At 44.6% G+C, this 19,143-nt stretch overlaps 1 protein-coding gene across 1 annotated transcript in view; it reads left to right on the forward strand.

Annotated features, from left to right (window-relative positions):
* LOC124037801 (transient receptor potential cation channel subfamily M member 1-like) overlaps window positions 1-18,861 on the forward strand; it is a 126,447-nt gene extending 107,586 nt beyond the window's left edge. Inside the window, 4 exon segments of the mRNA XM_046352914.1 lie at window positions 9,219-9,351; window positions 9,610-11,100; window positions 18,002-18,039; window positions 18,042-18,861. Coding sequence (XP_046208870.1) covers window positions 9,219-9,351; window positions 9,610-11,100; window positions 18,002-18,039; window positions 18,042-18,697 — 2,318 coding nt within the window. The 3' untranslated portion in view covers window positions 18,698-18,861.
* Window positions 18,862-19,143: the final 282 nt, after the last annotated feature.

The following is a 19,143-nucleotide window of genomic DNA, read 5'->3' on the forward strand; positions in this document are numbered from 1 at the left end:
CCACACTCCGAGGGCCCTCACCACCTCCCTGTAGGCCGTCTCGTCGTTGTTGGTAATCAAGCCTACCACTGTTGTGTCGTCCGCAAACTTGATGATTGAGTTGGAGGCGTGCGTGGCCACGCAGTCGTGGGTGAACAGGGAGTACAGGAGAGGGCTCAGAACGCACCCTTGTGGGGCCCCAGTGTTGAGGATCAGCGGGGTGGAGATGTTGTTGCCTACCCTCACCACCTGGGGGCGGCCCGTCAAGAAGTCCAGTACCCAGTTGCACAGGGCGGGGTCGAGACCCAGGGTCTCGAGCTTGATGACTAGCTTGGAGGGTACTATGGTGTTGAATGCCGAGCTGTAGTCGATGAACAGCATTCTCACATAGGTATTCCTCTTGTCCAGATGGGTTAGGGCAGTGTGCAGTGTGGTTGAGATTGCATCGTCTGTGGACCTATTTGGGCGGTAAGCAAATTGGAGTGGGTCTAGGGTGTCAGGTAGGGTGGAGGTGATATGGTCCTTGGCTAGTCTCTCAAAGCACTTCATGATGACGGAAGTGAGTACTACGGGGCGGTAGTAGTTTAGCTCAGTTACCTTAGCTTTCTTGGGAACAGGAACTTAGTGGCCCTCTTGAAGCATGTGGGAACAGCAGACTGGGGATAGGGATTGATTGAATATGTCCGTAAACACACCGGCCAGCTGGTCTGCGCATGCTCTGAGGGCGCGGCTGGGGATGCCGTCTGGGCCTGCAGCCTTGCGAGGGTTAACACGTTTAAATGTTTTACTCACCTCGGCTGCAGTGAAGGAGAGTCCGCATGTTTTCGTTGCAGGCTGTGTCAGTGGCACTGTATTGTCCTCAAAGCGGGCAAAAAAGTTATTTAGTCTGCCTGGGAGCAAGACATCCTGGTCCGTGACTGGGCTGGTTTTCTTAATATATAATAATATAATATATGCCATTTAGAAGACGCTTTTATCCAAAGCTACTTACAGTCATGTGTGCATACATGTGTGCATACATTCTACGTATGGGTGGTCCCGGGGATCGAACCCACTACCCTGGCGTTACCAGAGCCATGCTCTACCAACTGAGCTACAGAAGGACAACCCTTACGGACCGTGATTGACTGTAGACCCTGCCACATACCTCTTGTGTCTGAGCCGTTGAATTGAGATTCTACTTTGTCTCTATACTGACGCTTAGCTTGTTTGATAGCCTTGCGGAGGGAATAGCTGCAGTGTTTGTATTCGGTCATGTCACCAGTCAACTTGCCCTGATTAAAAGCAGTGGTTCGCGCTTTCAGTTTCACGCGAATGCTGCCATCAATCCACGGTTTCTGGTTAGGGAATGTTTTAATCGTTGCTATGGGAACGACATCTTCAACGCACGTTCTAATGAACTCGAACACCGAATCAGCGTATTCGTCAATGTTGTTATCTGACGCAATACGAAACATATCCCAGTCCACGTGATGGAAGCAGTCTTGGAGTGTGGAATAAGCTTGGTCGGACCAGCGTTGGACAGACCTCAGCGTGGGAGCTTCTTGTTTTAGTTTCTGTCTGTAGGCAGGGATCAACAAAATGAAGTCGTGGTCAGCTTTTCCGAAAGGAGGGCGGGGCAGGGCCTTATATGCGTCGCGGAAGTTAGAGTAACAATGATCCAAGGTTTTTCCAGCCCTGGTTGCGCAATCGATATGCTGATACAATTTAGGGAGTCTTGTTTTCAGATTAGCCTTGTTAAAATCCCCAGCTACAATGAATGCAGCCTCAGGATGTATGGATTCCAGTTTGCAAAGAGTCAAATAAAGTTCGTTCAGAGCCATCGATGTGTCTGCTTGGGGGGGAATATATCACCCCCCCCTCCCTCCTTAAAAGATTTAGATGCACTATTGTAAAGTGGCTGCTCCACTGGATGTCATAAGGTGAACGCACCAATTTGTAAGTCACTCTAGATAAGAGCGTCTGCTAAATGACTTAAATGTAATGTAAATGTATATACGGCTGTGATTATAATCGAAGAGAATTCTATTGGTAGATAATGCGGTCGACATTTGATTGTGAGGAATTCTAAATCAGGTGAACAGAAGGATTTGAGTTCCTGTATGTTTCTTTGATCACAACACGTCTCATTAGCCATAAGGCATACGCCCCCGCCCCTCTTCTTACCAGAAAGATGTTTGTTTCTGTCGGCGCGATGCGTGGAGAAACCCGCTGGCTGCACCGCCTCCGATAGCGTCTCTCCAGTGAGCCATGTTTCCGTGAAGCAAAGAACGTTACAGTCTTTGATGTCCCTCTGGAATGCTACCCTTGCTCGGATTTCATCAACCTTGTTGTCAAGAGACTGGACATTGCCAAGAAGAATGCTAGGGAGTGGTGCACGATGTGCCCGTCTCCGGAGTCTGACCAGAAGACCGCCTCGTTTCCCTCTTTTACGGAGTCGTTTTTTTGGGTCGCCGGCTGGGATCCATTCCGTTGTCCTGGTTGAAAGGCAGAACACAGGATCCGCGTCGCGAAAATCATATTCTTGGTTGTACTGATGGTGAGTTGACGCTGATCTTATATTCAGTAGTTCTTCTCGACTGCATGTAATGAAACCTAAGATGACCTGGAGTACTAATGTAAGAAATAACACGTAAAAAAACAAAAAACTGCGTAGTTTCATAGGAACGCGAAGCGAGGTGGCCATCTCTGTCGGCGCCGGAAGTAGAAGGTAGGGAGTAGTGTAGGGTATGGAGTAGTGTAGTTTAGCCGTTTAGTGTTTCCTTTGCACGTTAATTTGGGGAAAAGGGGCTGGACGGAACCAAAGCAAAGAAAGTTCAAGTTAGAGAGCCCCCTCTCCTACCTACCCACTACCTACCTATTCTTACCTACCCACCTATTCTTACCTACCCACCTATTCTTACCTACCCACTACCCACCTATTCTTACCTACCGACTACCTACCTATTCTTACCTACCCACTACCTACCTACCCACCTATTCTTGCGTGGATTCCGATAGCTCAGACCAGGGTTGAATACTCCGGCAGGGTAGCCTAGTGGTTAGAGCGTTTGACTAGTAACTGGAAGGTTGCAAGTTCAAACCCCCAAGCTGACAAGGTACAAATTTGTCGTTCTGCCCCTGAATAGGCAGTTAACCCACTTCCTAGGCCATCATTGAAAATAAGAATTTGTTCTTTACTGACTTGCCTCGTCAAATAAAAATATTTAAAAAATCTCATGTACATCCTGTTTCAGTTTCTGCCTATAGGAAGGGAGGTGCAAGGGCCAAAAGGAGTGTGGGGGAGGGCCTTGTATGCATCGCGGAAGTTAGAGTAGCTGTGATCCAAAGTTTGCTTTGTTAAAATCCCCAGCTACAATAAATGCAGCCTCAGGATATATAGTTTCCAGTTTGCATAATGTCCAGCGAAGTTCCTTGAGGGCCGTCGTGGTATCGGCTTGAGAAGGATATACACGGCTGTGACAATAACCGACAATAATTATCTTGAGAGATAATACGGTTGGCATCTCTGACCCGGATATGGCCCAACATTATTTACTTCTTTGCTCAACTCTATTACTGATAAGCATGCACCGTTCAAGAAGCTAAAACATAGAGATAATCCATGGTGCATGCATGAACTGCATGAATCAGAGAAACTTCCGGAGAGAAATTTAGCTTGGGCTAAGGCTGACTGATTCTACTTCTGGGCTAAGGCTGACTGATTCTACGTCTGGGCTAAGGCTGACTGATTATACCACTGACTGGCAGTTCTTCAGACACTATCCCTGGTTATACAAGCAAAATAAACAGGCTTTTTGAACTGTGTATCTGAGATTGGTGGGAATCCAGCTGCTTTATGGAAGGTGGTCACATCTCTGAAACACAACTCCATTACCCCAGCATGTTATGACAGCCTCTGTTCCCATAACAGATAAGATGGAAATGTGTGGTGCTTTTAATAACCACTTTGCCACAGAGGGCCACCTATTTGATATAATAGCTTCTGAAAACTCTGAGAGGAGTCCTATACTCAACTTGAGCCAGGTTGCAGACAACGATACATTCCCAGATACACATTCCTCTTTATAATTTCAATCACTTGATGTCTATAATGTACTAAGTCCCTTATTGAAGATAAATGTAAATAAATCCACTGGGGCTGACTCAATTGACTCCAATATCGAGTTGTTCTCCCCTTTGCTGCTATAACAGCCTCCAATCTTCTGATAAGGCTTTCGACTAGATGTTGGAATATTGCATTCGGGACTTGCTTCCCATTCAGCCACAAGACCATTAGTGAGGTCTGGTATTGATGTTGGAAGATTAGGCCTAGCTCGCGGTTGGCATTCCAATTCATCCCAAAGGTGTTCGATGGGGTTGAGGTCAGGGCTCTGTGTAGGCCTGTCAAGTTCTTCCACATTGATTTCAATAAACCATTTCTTTATGGACCTTGCTTTGTGCATGGGGGAATTGTGATGCTGAAACAGGAAAGGCCCTTCCCCAAATTGGTGCCAAAGTTGGAAGCACAGAATCCTCTAGATTGTCATTGGTTGCTGTGGCGTTAAGATCTCCCTTCACTGGAACTAAGGGGCCTAGCCCGAACCATGAAAAAGCCCCAGACCAATATTCATCTTCCACCCAACTTTACAGTTGGAGCTATGCATGGGGGCAGGTAGAGTTACATTTACATTTACATTTAAGTCATTTAGCAGACGCTCTTATCCAGAGCGACTTACAAATTGGTGCATTCACCTTATGACATCCAGTGGAACAGTCACTTTACAATAGTGCATCTAAATCTTAAAGGGGGGGGGGGGTGAGAGGGATTACTTATCCTATCCTAGGTATTCCTTAAAGAGGTGGGGTTTCAGGTGTCTCCGGAAGGTGGTGATTGACTCCGCTGTCCTGGCGTCGTGAGGGAGTTTGTTCCACCATTGGGGGGGCCAGAGCAGCGAACAGTTTTGACTGGGCTGAGCGGGAGCTGTACTTCCTCAGTGGTAGGGAGGCGAGCAGACCAGAGGTGGATGAACGCAGTGCCCTTGTTTGGGTGTAGGGCCTGATCAGAGCCTGGAGGTACTGAGGTGCCGTTCCCCTCACAGCTCCGTAGGCAAGCACCATGGTCTTGTAGTGGATGCGAGCTTCAACTGGAAGCCAGTGGAGAGAACGGAGGAGCGGGGTGACGTGAGAGAACTTGGGAAGGTTGAACACCAGACGGGCTGCGGCGTTCTGGATGAGTTGAAGGGGTTTAATGGCACAGGCAGGGAGCCCAGTCAACAGCGAGTTGCAGTAATCCAGACGGGAGATGACAAGTGCTTGGATTAGGACCTGTGCCGCTTCCTGTGTGAGGCAGGGTCGTACTCTGCGGATGTTGTAGAGCATGAACCTACAGGAACGGGCCACCGCCTTGATGTTGGTTGAGAATGACAGGGTGTTGTCCAGGATCACGCCAAGGTTCTTAGCGCTCTGGGAGGAGGACACAATGGAGTTGTCAACCGTGATGTCGAGATCATGGAACGGGCAGTCCTTCCCCGGGAGGAAGAGCAGCTCCGTCTTGCCGAGGTTCAGCTTGAGGTGGTGATCCGTCATCCACACTGATATGTCTGCCAGACATGCAGAGATGCGATTCGCCACCTGGTCATCAGAAGGGGGAAAGGAGAAGATTAATTGTGTGTCGTCTGCATAGCAATGATAGGAGAGACCATGTGAGGTTATGATAGAGCCAAGTGACTTGGTGTATAGCGAGAATAGGAGAGGGCCTAGAACAGAGCCCTGGGGGACACCAGTGGTGAGAGCGCGTGGTGAGGAGACAGATTCTCGCCATGCCACCTGGTAGGAGCGACCTGTCAGGTAGGACGCAATCCAAGCGTGGGCCGCGCCGGAGATGCCCAACTCGGAGAGGGTGGAGAGGAGGATCTGATGGTTCACAGTATCGAAGGCAGCCGATAGATCTAGAAGGATGAGAGCAGAGGAGAGAGAGTTAGCTTTAGCAGTGCGGAGCGCCTCCGTGATACAGAGGAGAGCAGTCTCAGTTGAATGACTAGTCTTGAAACCTGACTGATTTGGATCAAGAAGGTCATTCAGAGAGAGATAGCGGGAGAGCTGGCCAAGGACGGCACGTTCAAGAGTTTTGGAGAGAAAAGAAAGAAGGGATACTGGTCTGTAATTGTTGACATCGGAGGGATCGAGTGTAGGTTTTTTCAGAAGGGGTGCAACTCTCGCTCTCTTGAAGACGGAAGGGACGTAGCCAGCGGTCAGGGATGAGGTGATGAGCGAGGTGAGGTAAGGGAGAAGGTCTCCGGAAATGGTCTGGAGAAGAGTGGAGGGGATAGGGTCAAGCGGGCAGGTTGTTGGGCGGCCGGCCGTCACAAGACGCGAGATTTCATCTGGAGAGAGAGGGGAGAAAGAGGTCAGAGCACAGGGTAGGGCAGTGTGAGCAGAACCAGCGGTGTCGTTTGACTTAGCAAACGACGATCGGATGTCGTCGACCTTCTTTTCAAAATGGTTGACGAAGTCATCTGCAGAGAGGGAGGAGGGGGGGGGGAGGAGGATTCAGGAGGGAGGAGAAGGTGGCAAAGAGCTTCCTAGGGTTAGAGGCAGATGCTTGGAATTTAGAGTGGTAGAAAGTGGCTTTAGCAGCAGAGACAGAGGAGGAAAATGTAGAGAGGAGGGAGTGAAAGGATGCCAGGTCCGCAGGGAGGCGAGTTTTCCTCCATTTCCGCTCGGCTGCCCGGAGCCCTGTTCTGTGAGCTCGCAATGAGTCATCGAGCCACGGAGCGGGAGGGGAGGACCGAGCCGGCCTGGAGGATAGGGGACATAGAGAGTCAAAGGATGCAGAGAGGGAGGAGAGGAGGGTTGAGGAGGCAGAATCAGGAGATAGGTTGGAGAAAGTTTGAGCAGAGGGAAGAGATGATAGGATGGAAGAGGAGAGAGTAGCGGGGGACAGAGAGCGAAGGTTGGGACGGCGCGATACCATCCGAGTAGGGGCAGTGTGGGAGGTGTTGGATGAGAGCGAGAGGGAAAAGGATACAAGGTAGTGGTCGGAGACTTGGAGGGGAGTTGCAATGAGGTTAGTGGAAGAACAGCATCTAGTAAAGATGAGGTCGAGCGTATTGCCTGCCTTGTGAGTAGGGGGCGAAGGTGAGAGGGTGAGGTCAAAAGAGGAGAGGAGTGGAAAGAAGGAGGCAGAGAGGAATGAGTCAAAGGTAGACGTGGGGAGGTTAAAGTCGCCCAGAACTGTGAGAGGTGAGCCGTCCTCAGGAAAGGAGCTTATCAAGGCATCAAGCTCATTGATGAACTCTCCGAGGGAACCTGGAGGGCGATAAATGATGTTAAGCTTGAAAGGGCTGGTAACTGTGACAGCGTGGAATTCAAAGGAGGCGATAGACAGATGGGTAAGGGGAGAAAGAGAGAGACCATGACCAGAAGCTCTCGGGGTGTAGAATGACCACTTGGGAGAGATGAGGATCCCGGTGCCACAACCCCGCTGACCAGAAGCTCTCGGGGTGTGCGAGAACACGTGGGCGGACGAAGAGAGAGCAGTAGGAGTAGCAGTGTTGTCTGTGGTGATCCATGTTTCTGTCAGTGCCAAGAAGTCGAGGGACTGGAGGGAGGCATAGGCTGAGATGAACTCTGCCTTGTTGGCCGCAGATCGGCAGTTCCAGAGGCTACCGGAGACCTGGAACTCCACGTGGGTCGTGCGCGCTGGGACCACCAGATTAGGGTGGCCGCGGCCACGCGGTGTGGAGCGTTTGTATGGTCTGTGCAGAGAGGAGAGAACAGGGATAGACAGACACATAGTTGACAGGCTACAGAAGAGGCTACGCTAATGCAAAGGAGATTGGAATGACAAGTGGACTACACGTCTCGAATGTTCAGAAAGTTAAGCTTACGTAGCAAGAATGTTATTGACTAAAATGATTAAAATGATACAGTACTGCTGAAGTAGGCTAGCTGGCAGAGGGTGCGTTGTTGACACTACACTAATCAAGTCGTTCCGTTGAGTGTAATAGTTTCGACAGTGCTGCTATTCGGGGGGCTAGCTGGCTAGCTAGCAATGTTGTTTACGTTACGTTGCGTTAAAAGAACGACAATAGCTGGCTAGCTAACCTAGAAAATCGCTCTAGACTACACAATTATCTTTGATACAAAGACGGCTATGTAGCTAGCTATGTATAAACTCCTCCTGGCTTCTCCTGGCATCCGCCAAAACCAGATTCGTCTGTCGGACTGTCGGATAGTGAAGTGTGATCAATCACTCCAGAGACCATATTTCCACTGCTTCAGAGTCCAATGGTGGCGAGGTTTACACAGCTCCAGCCAACGCTTGGCATTGCACCCTTAGTCTTGTGTGCGGCTGTTCGGACATGGAAACCCATTTCATGACGCTCCCGGCAAACAGTGCTGATGTTGGTTCCAGAGGCAGTTTTGAACTTGGTAGTCCTCAGAGGAAACTGAGGACAGACAATCTTTACACTTTACGTGCTTCAGTACCGGCTGTCCCGTTCTGTGTGCTTGTGTGGTCTACCACTTTGTGGCTGAGCCGTTGTTGCTCCTAGACATTTCCTCTTCACAATAACAGTACTTACATTTGACCGGGCAGCTCTATGACGGTGCCATATTGAAAGTCACTGAGCTGAGCTGGCTGTCACTGAGCTGGCTGTTCTGCTGAAGTTTATACACCTGTCAGCAACGGGTGTGGCTGAAATAGCCGAATCCATTAATTTGAAGTGGTGTCCACATACTTTTGTATACAGTAGTTTAGTGCCTAAAATAAGGGTAAAAATACATGTTAAAAAAATTCAAATAGTTTCCTGATCTTTCTTATATCTCTCAGATATAGGACAGACTTCAGAACAAACCTCCTTTTGATTTTTTGGGGGACTATCTGTTCTTCCATCTAGTGAATCTGTTATTGAATGCGTTTCTTTTGGCTAATAGCAGTAATGTCAAATTCAGTGTTTCATCCAATTATTTTTTTCATGTATTTTTGATGACTTAAGGGGTCTTAAAATTCAAAATCAAATAACTAATTAATCCTCAGTATGACCATCCTAAAACAATTCCATGTGTTAGCTTAGAACCCCACCCACTCCCTCCTCCGGCTTAGACAGGGCTTAAACTCTAGAGTATTATAAACAGTCATTCATTCACGGGTCTGTACAAGCACTGCACTTCCACTGACTAGAGCATAGATATCCTGTGTCCATGTTAGTTTTCAGAAATGTACCTAATATTGATATCGTGCCTTCTCCCTCCAGAGCTACGGCTAAACCCTGAAGAGCTGAAGGCTCTATTTGAGTTTGAGGAGCAGTGTGTGGAGGAATACTTCAGAGAGAAGGAAGACGAGCACCATTCATCCAGTGACCAGAGGATCAAGGTCACATCAGAACGGTAAGTCAATCCGACACAATCCCATTGCTCACTGCAAAACACTCCCGCCCAATTAAAACATCTGCTGAAGATGGGACAGAAGCTTCATTAAATTAAAATGACCATGTCCAAAAGTGTTTTTGAATCTGGTATTTTACAAGTGTGAAGTATTAGTAAGTCTGTTTCTGAAGCTCTTGTTGTTCCTTCAGGGTGAATAGAAATATGTTGTTCTAGGAGCTTGTCTAATATTAAAGTCTTGTCTCTCCTTCCTCTCCCCAGGGTGGAGAACATGTCCATGCGTCTGGAGGAGGTGAATGAGCGGGAGAACACCATGAAGGCGTCCCTGCAGACAGTGGACCTTCGTCTGGCTCAGCTGGAAGACATCCACAGCCGCATGATGAACGCCCTAGAGAAGCTGGCTGGGGTCGACCATTCAGAGCTTAAACGCTCCCACTCCACACACTCCTCCTACTGCGACCCGTCCTCCCTGCTCCGAGCCAGCTCCATCAACAGCGCTGACGGCTACAGCATGTACCGCTTCCAGATGGATGTGGAGGAGGCTGAGAGGAAAGCCCAGCTTGGCAATGAGAGGCAGGGCAGTGTACGGTCTCGCCTAGGGTCTGAGAGGCAGGGCAGCGTGCTGTCTCGTCTAGGGTCTGAAAGACAGGGCAGCGTACTGTCTCGTCTAGGGTCTGAAAGACAGGGCAGTGTCAGCAGAACATCCAACCTGTCTGTAGGTCCGGAGAGACAGGGCAGTCTACAGAAATTGTCTAGCGCATCTACCCTGACTGTAGGCCGGGAGCGACATGGCAGCCTACAAACCAGAGTTTCCAAGGACTACGGCCAGCCGTTAGACATGGACAGAGCAGACAGAACACGGCCCAGCTCCTATGTGGACATCCTGATCTCCCCATGTGAACAAAGGGCTGAAGGGGAGACAGATGGAGGAGAAACCAAGTCTGACATACCTGAAGACAAAGTACCAGATCCCACAGATCCACTGGATGCTGCATTAGCTAAAGCAGGTCTACCAAGAGAGAAGACCAAGCTGGAGAAGTCTAGATCTGTTAAATGCTATCCCAGCAACCCTGTGGATCACTGCATTACCTCTAGAAGCAGGGCTAAGAGCACTATCCTCTACGACCAAACTGCTGCCAATTGCGAGGCCCTCTGGGTTGCAGACTACAATCCTAAACAGGAATCCCCAGACAGTAGAGATCCTCTGGATAGTGCATTAGCTAAAGAAGGTCTGCCAAGAGCAATGTCCAAGCTGGTGGCAACCATGTCCTCCCCATTGGCGAAGTTTATCCATCCTATCCCATACTACCACACCACACCTCCATTTACCCCTCGATCCACTAGGACCAGGGCTAAAAGCAACATCTCCCCAACCACAGCAAGGGATGAGAGTGAGGCCCTCTGGGCTGCAGACTACAGATCTGTAATAGACCAGGTATCCGATGCTCCAGGCCAGTTGCCAGCCTGTTGGGAGTACAAGGTCCACCACATCCACATCGGACAGCAGCCCAAGGTCTCTGTGGTCAGGCCTCATGGCCAGCTACCTGACACACAGAGATTCTCTGAACCTGAAAAACTAGAGTCTAACATGGTTCCTCTGATTCCACCAGCTATAGAGACTGAACTACTTAAACAGCATTCTGACATGGTTCAACAAGATGCATTGCTGGTTCCACCAGAGGCTTTGCTGGTTCCTCCAGACATTAAGTTGTCACCTCCTCCTCCGACTGAGCTGGATCCTCCAGAGACTGAGTTGGTTCCACGAGTTCTTCCACTGGGTCCTCCAACTATAGCAACATACCTGGATCTTCCAACCATAAAAACACACCTGGTACCTCAAACCATAGAGAGGGAACTAGTTATTCCAGCTATAGAGACTGAACTAGTTGTTCCAGCTATAGATACTGCACTAGTTATTCCAGCTACAGAGACTGAACAAGCTGGTCCAACCACATACATTGGATTCATTATTCCAACCATAGAGAGTGAGCTACTTATTCCAACCATAGAGAGTGAGCTACTTATTCCATCTATAGAGAGTGAGCTACTTATTCCATCTATAGAGAGTGAACTACTTATTCCATCTATAGAGACTGAACTACAAATTCCAAACAAAGAGACTGAACTTCTTATTTCAACCAGAGACTAAAATAGTTATTCCAGCTGTAGAGACTGAACTACTTATTCTAACCATAAACTAAACTAATTCCTCCAACCATAGAGACTGAACTAGTAATTCCAACCATAAACACTGAACAAGGTATCCCAGCTATAGAGACTGAACTAAGTATTCAAACCACAGAGAATTAACTAGATATTACAACCATAAAGATTAAACTTGCTATTCCAGCTATAGAGACTGAAGTAGTTATTCCAGCTACAGAAACTGAATTGGTTATTCTAACCATAGACTGAACTAGTTATTCCAAATAAACAAACTGAACTAGTTATTCCAACCATACAGACTGAAATAGTTATTCCAACCACAGGGACTGAACTAGTTATTCTAACAATAGACACTGAACTAGTTCCTCAAATAACATACACTGAACAAGTTATTCCAACCACAGAGACTGAAGTAATTATTCCAGACATAGAGACTCAGCAGGTTATTCCAACTATACAGACTGAAATAGTTGTTTCAAACATTGAGGCTGAACCAGTTATTCCAACAATAGAGATGTAACTAGTTATTCCAGCCATAGACTGAACTAGTTATTCCAACCACAGAGACCAAACTAGTTATTCCAACAAAAGACAATGAACTAGTTCTTCAAATAACAGAGACTGAACTAATTATTCCAGAGACATAGACTGAGCTAGTTATTCCAGCTATATACAGACAAGTATTGAGACTGCACAAGTTATTCTAACAATAGAGAGTTAAATAGTTATGGCAAATATATACTGAACTAGTTCATTCAATCATAAAGACTGAAGTAGTTATTCCAACTATAGCTACAGAACTAGTTATTCTAGCCATACAGACTAAACTAGTTGTTCCAACAATATACACTGAACTAGTTATTTCACCAATATACGCTGAACTAGTTCCTCCAATAGTAAATACTTATTATTATTATTATTATTATTATTCCAACCATTAAGACTGAAATAGTTATTGCAATTATGGAGATGGAACCAGTTATAACAACCATAGAGACTGAACTAGTTATTTCAACAATATACACATAACTAGTTCCTCAAACAGAGACCTGAACTAGTTATTCCAACCATAGTGATTGAACTTGTTATTCCAACCATAGAGGATGAAATATTTTTTCCAGTCATAGAGAATAATCTAGTTATTCCAGCTGTACAGACTGAAATAGTTATTTCAACTAAACTACTTATTCCATTAATAGAGACTGAACTAGTTATTTCAACTAAACTACTTATTCCAATAATAGAGACTGAAATAGCTATTTCAACTAAACTACTTATTCCATTAATAGAGACTGAAATAGTTATTTCAACTAAACTACTTATTCCATTAATAGAGACTGAAATAGTTATTTCAACTAAACTACTTATTCCATTAATAGAGACTGAAATAGTTATTTCAAAGATATGCTGAACTAGTTCCTCGAAACATAAGAGACTGAAAATGTTTTTCCAACCAAAGAGCTTGAGCAAGTTATTCCAACATTAGAGACTGAACTAGTTTGTTCAATCATACAGACTGAACAAGTTATTCCAGCTAGAGTCTGAACTAGTTTTTCATAGTGAGACTGAACTAGCTATTCCAGCCATAGACTCTGACATAATTATTCCAGCCATAGACTCTGACCTATTTATTCCAGCCATAAAGACCAAACTAGCTATTCCAGCTATAGAGACAGAATTATTTATTACAGCTATAGATACTGAAGTAGTTATTCCAGCTATAGATACTGAAGTAGTTATTCCAGCTATAGATACTGAAGTAGTTATTCCAGCTATAGAGACTGAAGTAGTTATTCCAGCTATAGATACTGAAGTAGTTATTCCAGCTATAGATACTGAAGTAGTTATTCCAGCTATAGAGACTGAAGTAGTTATTCCAGCTATAGATACTGAAGTAGTTATTCCAGCTATACATACTGAACTAGGTATTCCAGACACAGAGACTAAACAAGTTAGTCCAACCATAGAGACTGAACTAGGTATTCCAAACATATACACCGGATTAGTTATACCAACCATAGAGACTGAACTACTTATTCCAGGTATAGAGAGTGAACTACATATTCCAAGCATAGAGGCTGAACTACAAATTCCAACCATAAAGACTGAAGTGCTTATTCCAACCAGAGACTGAACTTCTTATTCAAACTGAAGACTGAACTAGTTCCTCCAACCATATAGACTGAATTAGTTATTAAAACCCATGGAGACTAAACTAGTTATTCCAAACTTAGAGACTGAAGTAGTTCCCCCAACCATACAGACTGAAGTATTCCAACTATAGAGACTGAACAAGTTATTCCAGCTAGAGTCTGAACTAGTTTTTCAAAGAGAGACTGAACTAGTTATTCCAACCACAGAAAATAAATAATGTTTCCAGTCATAGAGATTGATCTAGTTATTCCAGCTATACAGACTGAACTAGTTAGTCCAACCATAGAGACTGAACTAGATATTTCAATCATAGAGACTGAACTAGATATTTCAAACATATACTGAACTAGTTCCTCGAACCATAGAGACTGAATACGTTTTTCCAACCAAAGAGACTGAGCAAATTATTCCAACCTTAGAGACTGAACTAGTTCCTTCAATCATACAGACTGAACTAGTTATTCCAGCTATAGGGTCTGAACTAACTATTCCAACCATATAAACTGAACTAGTGTTTCAAACCATGGAGACAGAAGTAGTTATTCCAACAATAGAAACTGAACTATTTATGTCAACAATATACATTGAAATAGTTCCTCCAGCAAGAGATACTGAACTAATTTTCCAACAATTTAAAGTTAACTAGTTGTTCAAATTTTAGAGACATATCCAGTTATTCCAACCATAGAGACTGAAAAGTTATTAGAACCATAGTGACTGAACTAGTTATTCCAACTATGAAGCTGAACTAGCTATGTCAGCAATAGAGACGGAACTAGCTATTCCAGCTATAGATACTGAAGTAGTTATTCCAATAATAGTCACTGAATTAGTTATTCCAATAATAGTCACTGGATTAGTTATTACAACAATAGACACTGAGACAGGTACTCTAACAAAATATACTGATGAAGTTATTCCAACCATTAAACATGAACTATTTATTCTAATTAAAGAGATGGAAACAGTTATTCCAGCCATAGATACTGAACTAGTTATCCCAACCATATACTGACCTAGTTATTCCAACCATAGATACTGAACTAGTTATCCCAACCATATACTGAACTATTTCCTCCAACCATTAAGATTGAACTAGTTATTCTAAAGATATTGAACAAGTTATTCCAGTTATAGAGACTGAAACAGTTATTCCAGCAATAGAGACTGAACTAGTTATCCCAACCATATACTGAACTATTTCCTCCAACCATTAAGATTGAACTAGTTATTCCAGTTATAGAGACTGAAACAGTTATTCCAGTTATAGAGACTGAACTAGTTATCCCAACCATATACTGAACTATTTCCTCCAACCATTAAGATTGAACTAGTTATTCCAGTTATAGAGACTGAAACCGTTATTCCAGTTATAGAGACTGAAACCGTTATTCCAGTTATAGAGACTGAACTAGTTATCCCAACCATATACTGAACTATTTCCTCCAACCATTAAGATTGAACTAGATATTTCAATCTTATACTGAACTAGTTATCCCAACCATATACTGAACTATTTCCTCCAACCATTAAACATGAACTAGTTATTCTAATTAAAGAGACTGAAACAGTTATTCCAGCAATAGATACTGAACTAGTTATCCCAACCATATACTGAACTATTTCCTCCAACCATTAAGATTGAACTAGTTATTCTAATTAAAGAGACTGAAACAGTTATTCCAGCCATAGATACTGAACTAGTTATCCCAACCATATACTGAACTATTTCCTCCAACCATTAAGATTGAACTAGTTATTCTAAAGATATTGAACAAGTTATTCCAGTTATAGAGACCGAAGTAGTTCATTCAACCATGGGGACTGAACTAGTTATTCTACTATATAGACTGAACTAGTTCTTCCAACCATGGAGACTGAACTCATTATTCCACATATAGAGACTGAATTAGCTATTCCAGCTGTAAAGACTGAACATATTCCAAATATAAAGACTGAACAAGTTATTCCAGCTACATACACTGAACTAATCATTCCAGCTTTACAGACTGAACTAGTTATCGCAACAATAGAGATTGAACAAGTTTTTCCAACCATAGAAATTGAAGTAGTTCATCCAACAATTTCAGCAATAGAGACTGAACTAGTTATTCCAACCATTGAGACTGAACTAGTTATTTCAACTATAGAGACTGATCTAGTTATTTAAACCATAGAGACAACTAGTTATTCCAAACATAGACATAATTAGTTATTTCAACCATTGAGACTGACCTAGTTATTCCTGCTATAGAGACTTAAATAGTTATTCCAACCACAGTGAATGAACTAGTTGTTCCAACCATAGACACTGAACTAGTTATTCCGGCTCTAGTAACTATGTATTCCATCCAGAGTGATTTAACTAGCTATTCCAACTATAGACTGAATAAATTGTTTCAACCATTGAGACTGAACTAGTTATTCCTACAATAGAGACTGAATTAATTATTCCAACTGTAGAGACTGAAGTAGTTATTCCAAGCAAAAAGGCTGAACTAGTTATTCCAGCTATAGTGACTGAACTACACATTACTACCAAAGTGATTGAATTAGTTATTCTAACCGTAGAGACTGATCTAGTTATTCCAAACAACAGACTGAGCTAGTTATTCCAACCATAGACACATTTATTTTTGCTACGGGTGGGTGCTGCTATGGTGACCAGTGAGCTGAGATGAGACGGGGCTTTACCTAGCAAAGACTTATAGATGACCTGGAGCCAATGGGTTTGGCAACGAGTATGAAGCGAGGGCCAGCCAACAAGAGCATACAGGTCGCAGTGATGGGTAGTATATGGGGCATTGGTGACAAAACGGATGGCACTGTGATAGACTGCATCCAATTTGCTGAGTAGAGTGTCGGTTGAAAAGCATGCATTTAGTTTTACTTGCATGTAAGAGCAGTTGGAGGCCAAGGAAGGTGAGTTGTATGGCATTGAAGCTCGTTTGGAGGTTAGTTAGCACAGTGTCCAAAAAGGGCCAGATGTATACAGAATGGAGTCATCTGCGTAGAGGTGGATCAGAGAATCACCAGCAGCAAGAGGAACATCATTGATATATACAGAGAAAAGTGTCGGCCCAAGAATTGAACCCTGTTGCACCCCCATAGAGACTGCCAGAGGTCCGGACAACAGGCCCTCCGATTTGACACACTAAACTCTATCTGAGAAGTAGTTGGTGAACCAGGCAAGGCAGTCATTTGACAAACCAAGGCTTTTGAGTCTGTCGATAAGAATGCGGTGATTGACAGTCGAAAGCCTTGGCCAGGTCGATGAATACGTCTGCACAGTATTGTCTCTTATCGATGGTGGTTATGATTTTGTTTGGGACCTTGAGTGTGCTGAGGTGTACCCATGACCAGTTCGGAAACCAGATTGCATAGCGGAGAAGGTACAGTGGGATTCTAAATGCTCAGTTTGTTGACTTGGCTTTCGAAGACTTTAGAATGGCAGGGCAGGATAGATATAGGTCTGTAGTAGTTTGGGTCTAGAGTGTCTCCCCCTGTAAAGAGGGGGATGACCGCAGCAGCTTTCCAATCTTTGGGGATCTCAGACGATACGAAAGAGAGGTTTAACAGGCCAGTAATAGGGGTTGCAACAATTTTGGCGGATAATTTTAGAGAGGGTCCAGATTGTCTAGCCCGGCTGATTTGTAGGGGTCCAGATTCTGCAACTCTTTCAGAACATCAGCTGTCTGGATTTGGGTGAAGGAGAAATGGGGGAGGCTTGGGCAAGTTGCTGTGGGGGTGAAGGGCTGTTGACTGGGGTAGGGGTAGCCAGATAAGGCGGGGCTTTACCTAGCAAATATTTATAGATGACCTGGAGCCAATGGGTTTGGCGATGAATATGAAGCATAGGCCAGCTCTAGTTCCTCAAACAACAGAGACTGAAACATTATTCCAACCATAGAGACCGAACTATCTTATCCGAACTTGCTATAGTGAATGATCTCCTTACTCCAACAATAGCAATTGAAATAGTTATTCTATCTATATAGACTGAAGTAGTTGTTTCAACCATAGAGACCTAAATAGTTATTCCAAACATAGACTGCATTTGTTATTTCAACCAGTGAGACTGAATTCGTGATTCCTATTATAGAGACTGAACTAGTTATTCTAACCAAAGAGGTTGAACTCGTTATTCCAAAAATAGAGATTGAACTATTTATTCCAACCATTGAGACTGAATTAGTAATTTCAACAATAGAGACAAACTAGTTATTCCAGCTATAGAGATTGAACTAGTTATTCCATCCATACAGACTGAGGAGGACCCCACCCAGGTCTGGCAGGCTACTGGCCCAGTCAAGGCTACCTGCTGATGGCTGAGGTCCCTAAGGTCTAAGGGTTGGAACGCCAGCAACCGGAAGGGAAGAGCCTGGGATAGAGCATAGAGAAACCAAGAGCCACTAGCAGTGACAAAGACCACTGTCAAACACTCCAGGATCATCCACCATTTGACCACTGTCAAATACTCCAGAACCATCCACCACTGGACCACTGTCAAATACTCCAGAACAAATCCACCACTGGACCACTGTCAAATACTCCAGCACTGGACCACTGTCAAATACTCCAGAACCATCCACCACTGGACCACTGTCAAATACTCCAGAACAAATCCACCACTGGACCACTGTCAAATACTCCAGAACAAATCCACCACTGGACCACTGTCAAATACTCCAGAACCATCCACCACTGGACCACTGTCAAATACTCCAGCACTGGACCACTGTCAAATACTCCAGAACCATCCACCACTGGACCACTGTCAAATACTCCAGAACCATCCACCACTGGACCACTGTCAAATACTCCAGAACAAATCCACCACTGGACAACTGTCAAATACTCTAGAACCATCCAGCACTGGACCACTGTCAAATACTCCAGAACCATCCACCACTGGACCACTGTCAAATACTCTAGAACCATCCAGCACTGGACCACTGTCAAATACTCCAGAACCATCCACCACTGGACCACTGTCAAATACTCCAGAACCATCCAGCACTCCTACTGAACACTTGTAGTCCCGGTCAAATGTAAACTGTCCTCCAAAAATAATACTTTTTCACTAATCAACCTCCCGGAATAAATTATTTTCCCTATATAGTATTGTGGGGATGAAAAATAAAAACTGCATCATTGTAATACCTACAAAATTAGAATAAAATAAATAATCTATTGCAATTTAGTCCACTTCCTTTGTGAAACTGCATTCACATCACCACACTCTGAACTGCTTGGCTTATGACCGGTACTAGCTATCATCCTCTACCTGAGCATTAAAACACAACCATTTAACTGACTGTTGCCTGGAAATATTCTTACCAAACCAGTTAGTCAGACTACTGAAAAGCCTTCACTATGTCTGGGCCCCTAGACCTACCAACCAGCTCCAGACAGGACAGGTGTTGTCTGTGTACCACGAGGCAGGTAGCTCACCTTCTCCAGGTTCTGACCTCT

Source organism: Oncorhynchus gorbuscha, linkage group LG01 (assembly GCF_021184085.1).
Source record: "Oncorhynchus gorbuscha isolate QuinsamMale2020 ecotype Even-year linkage group LG01, OgorEven_v1.0, whole genome shotgun sequence".
NCBI lineage: Eukaryota > Metazoa > Chordata > Actinopteri > Salmoniformes > Salmonidae > Oncorhynchus > Oncorhynchus gorbuscha.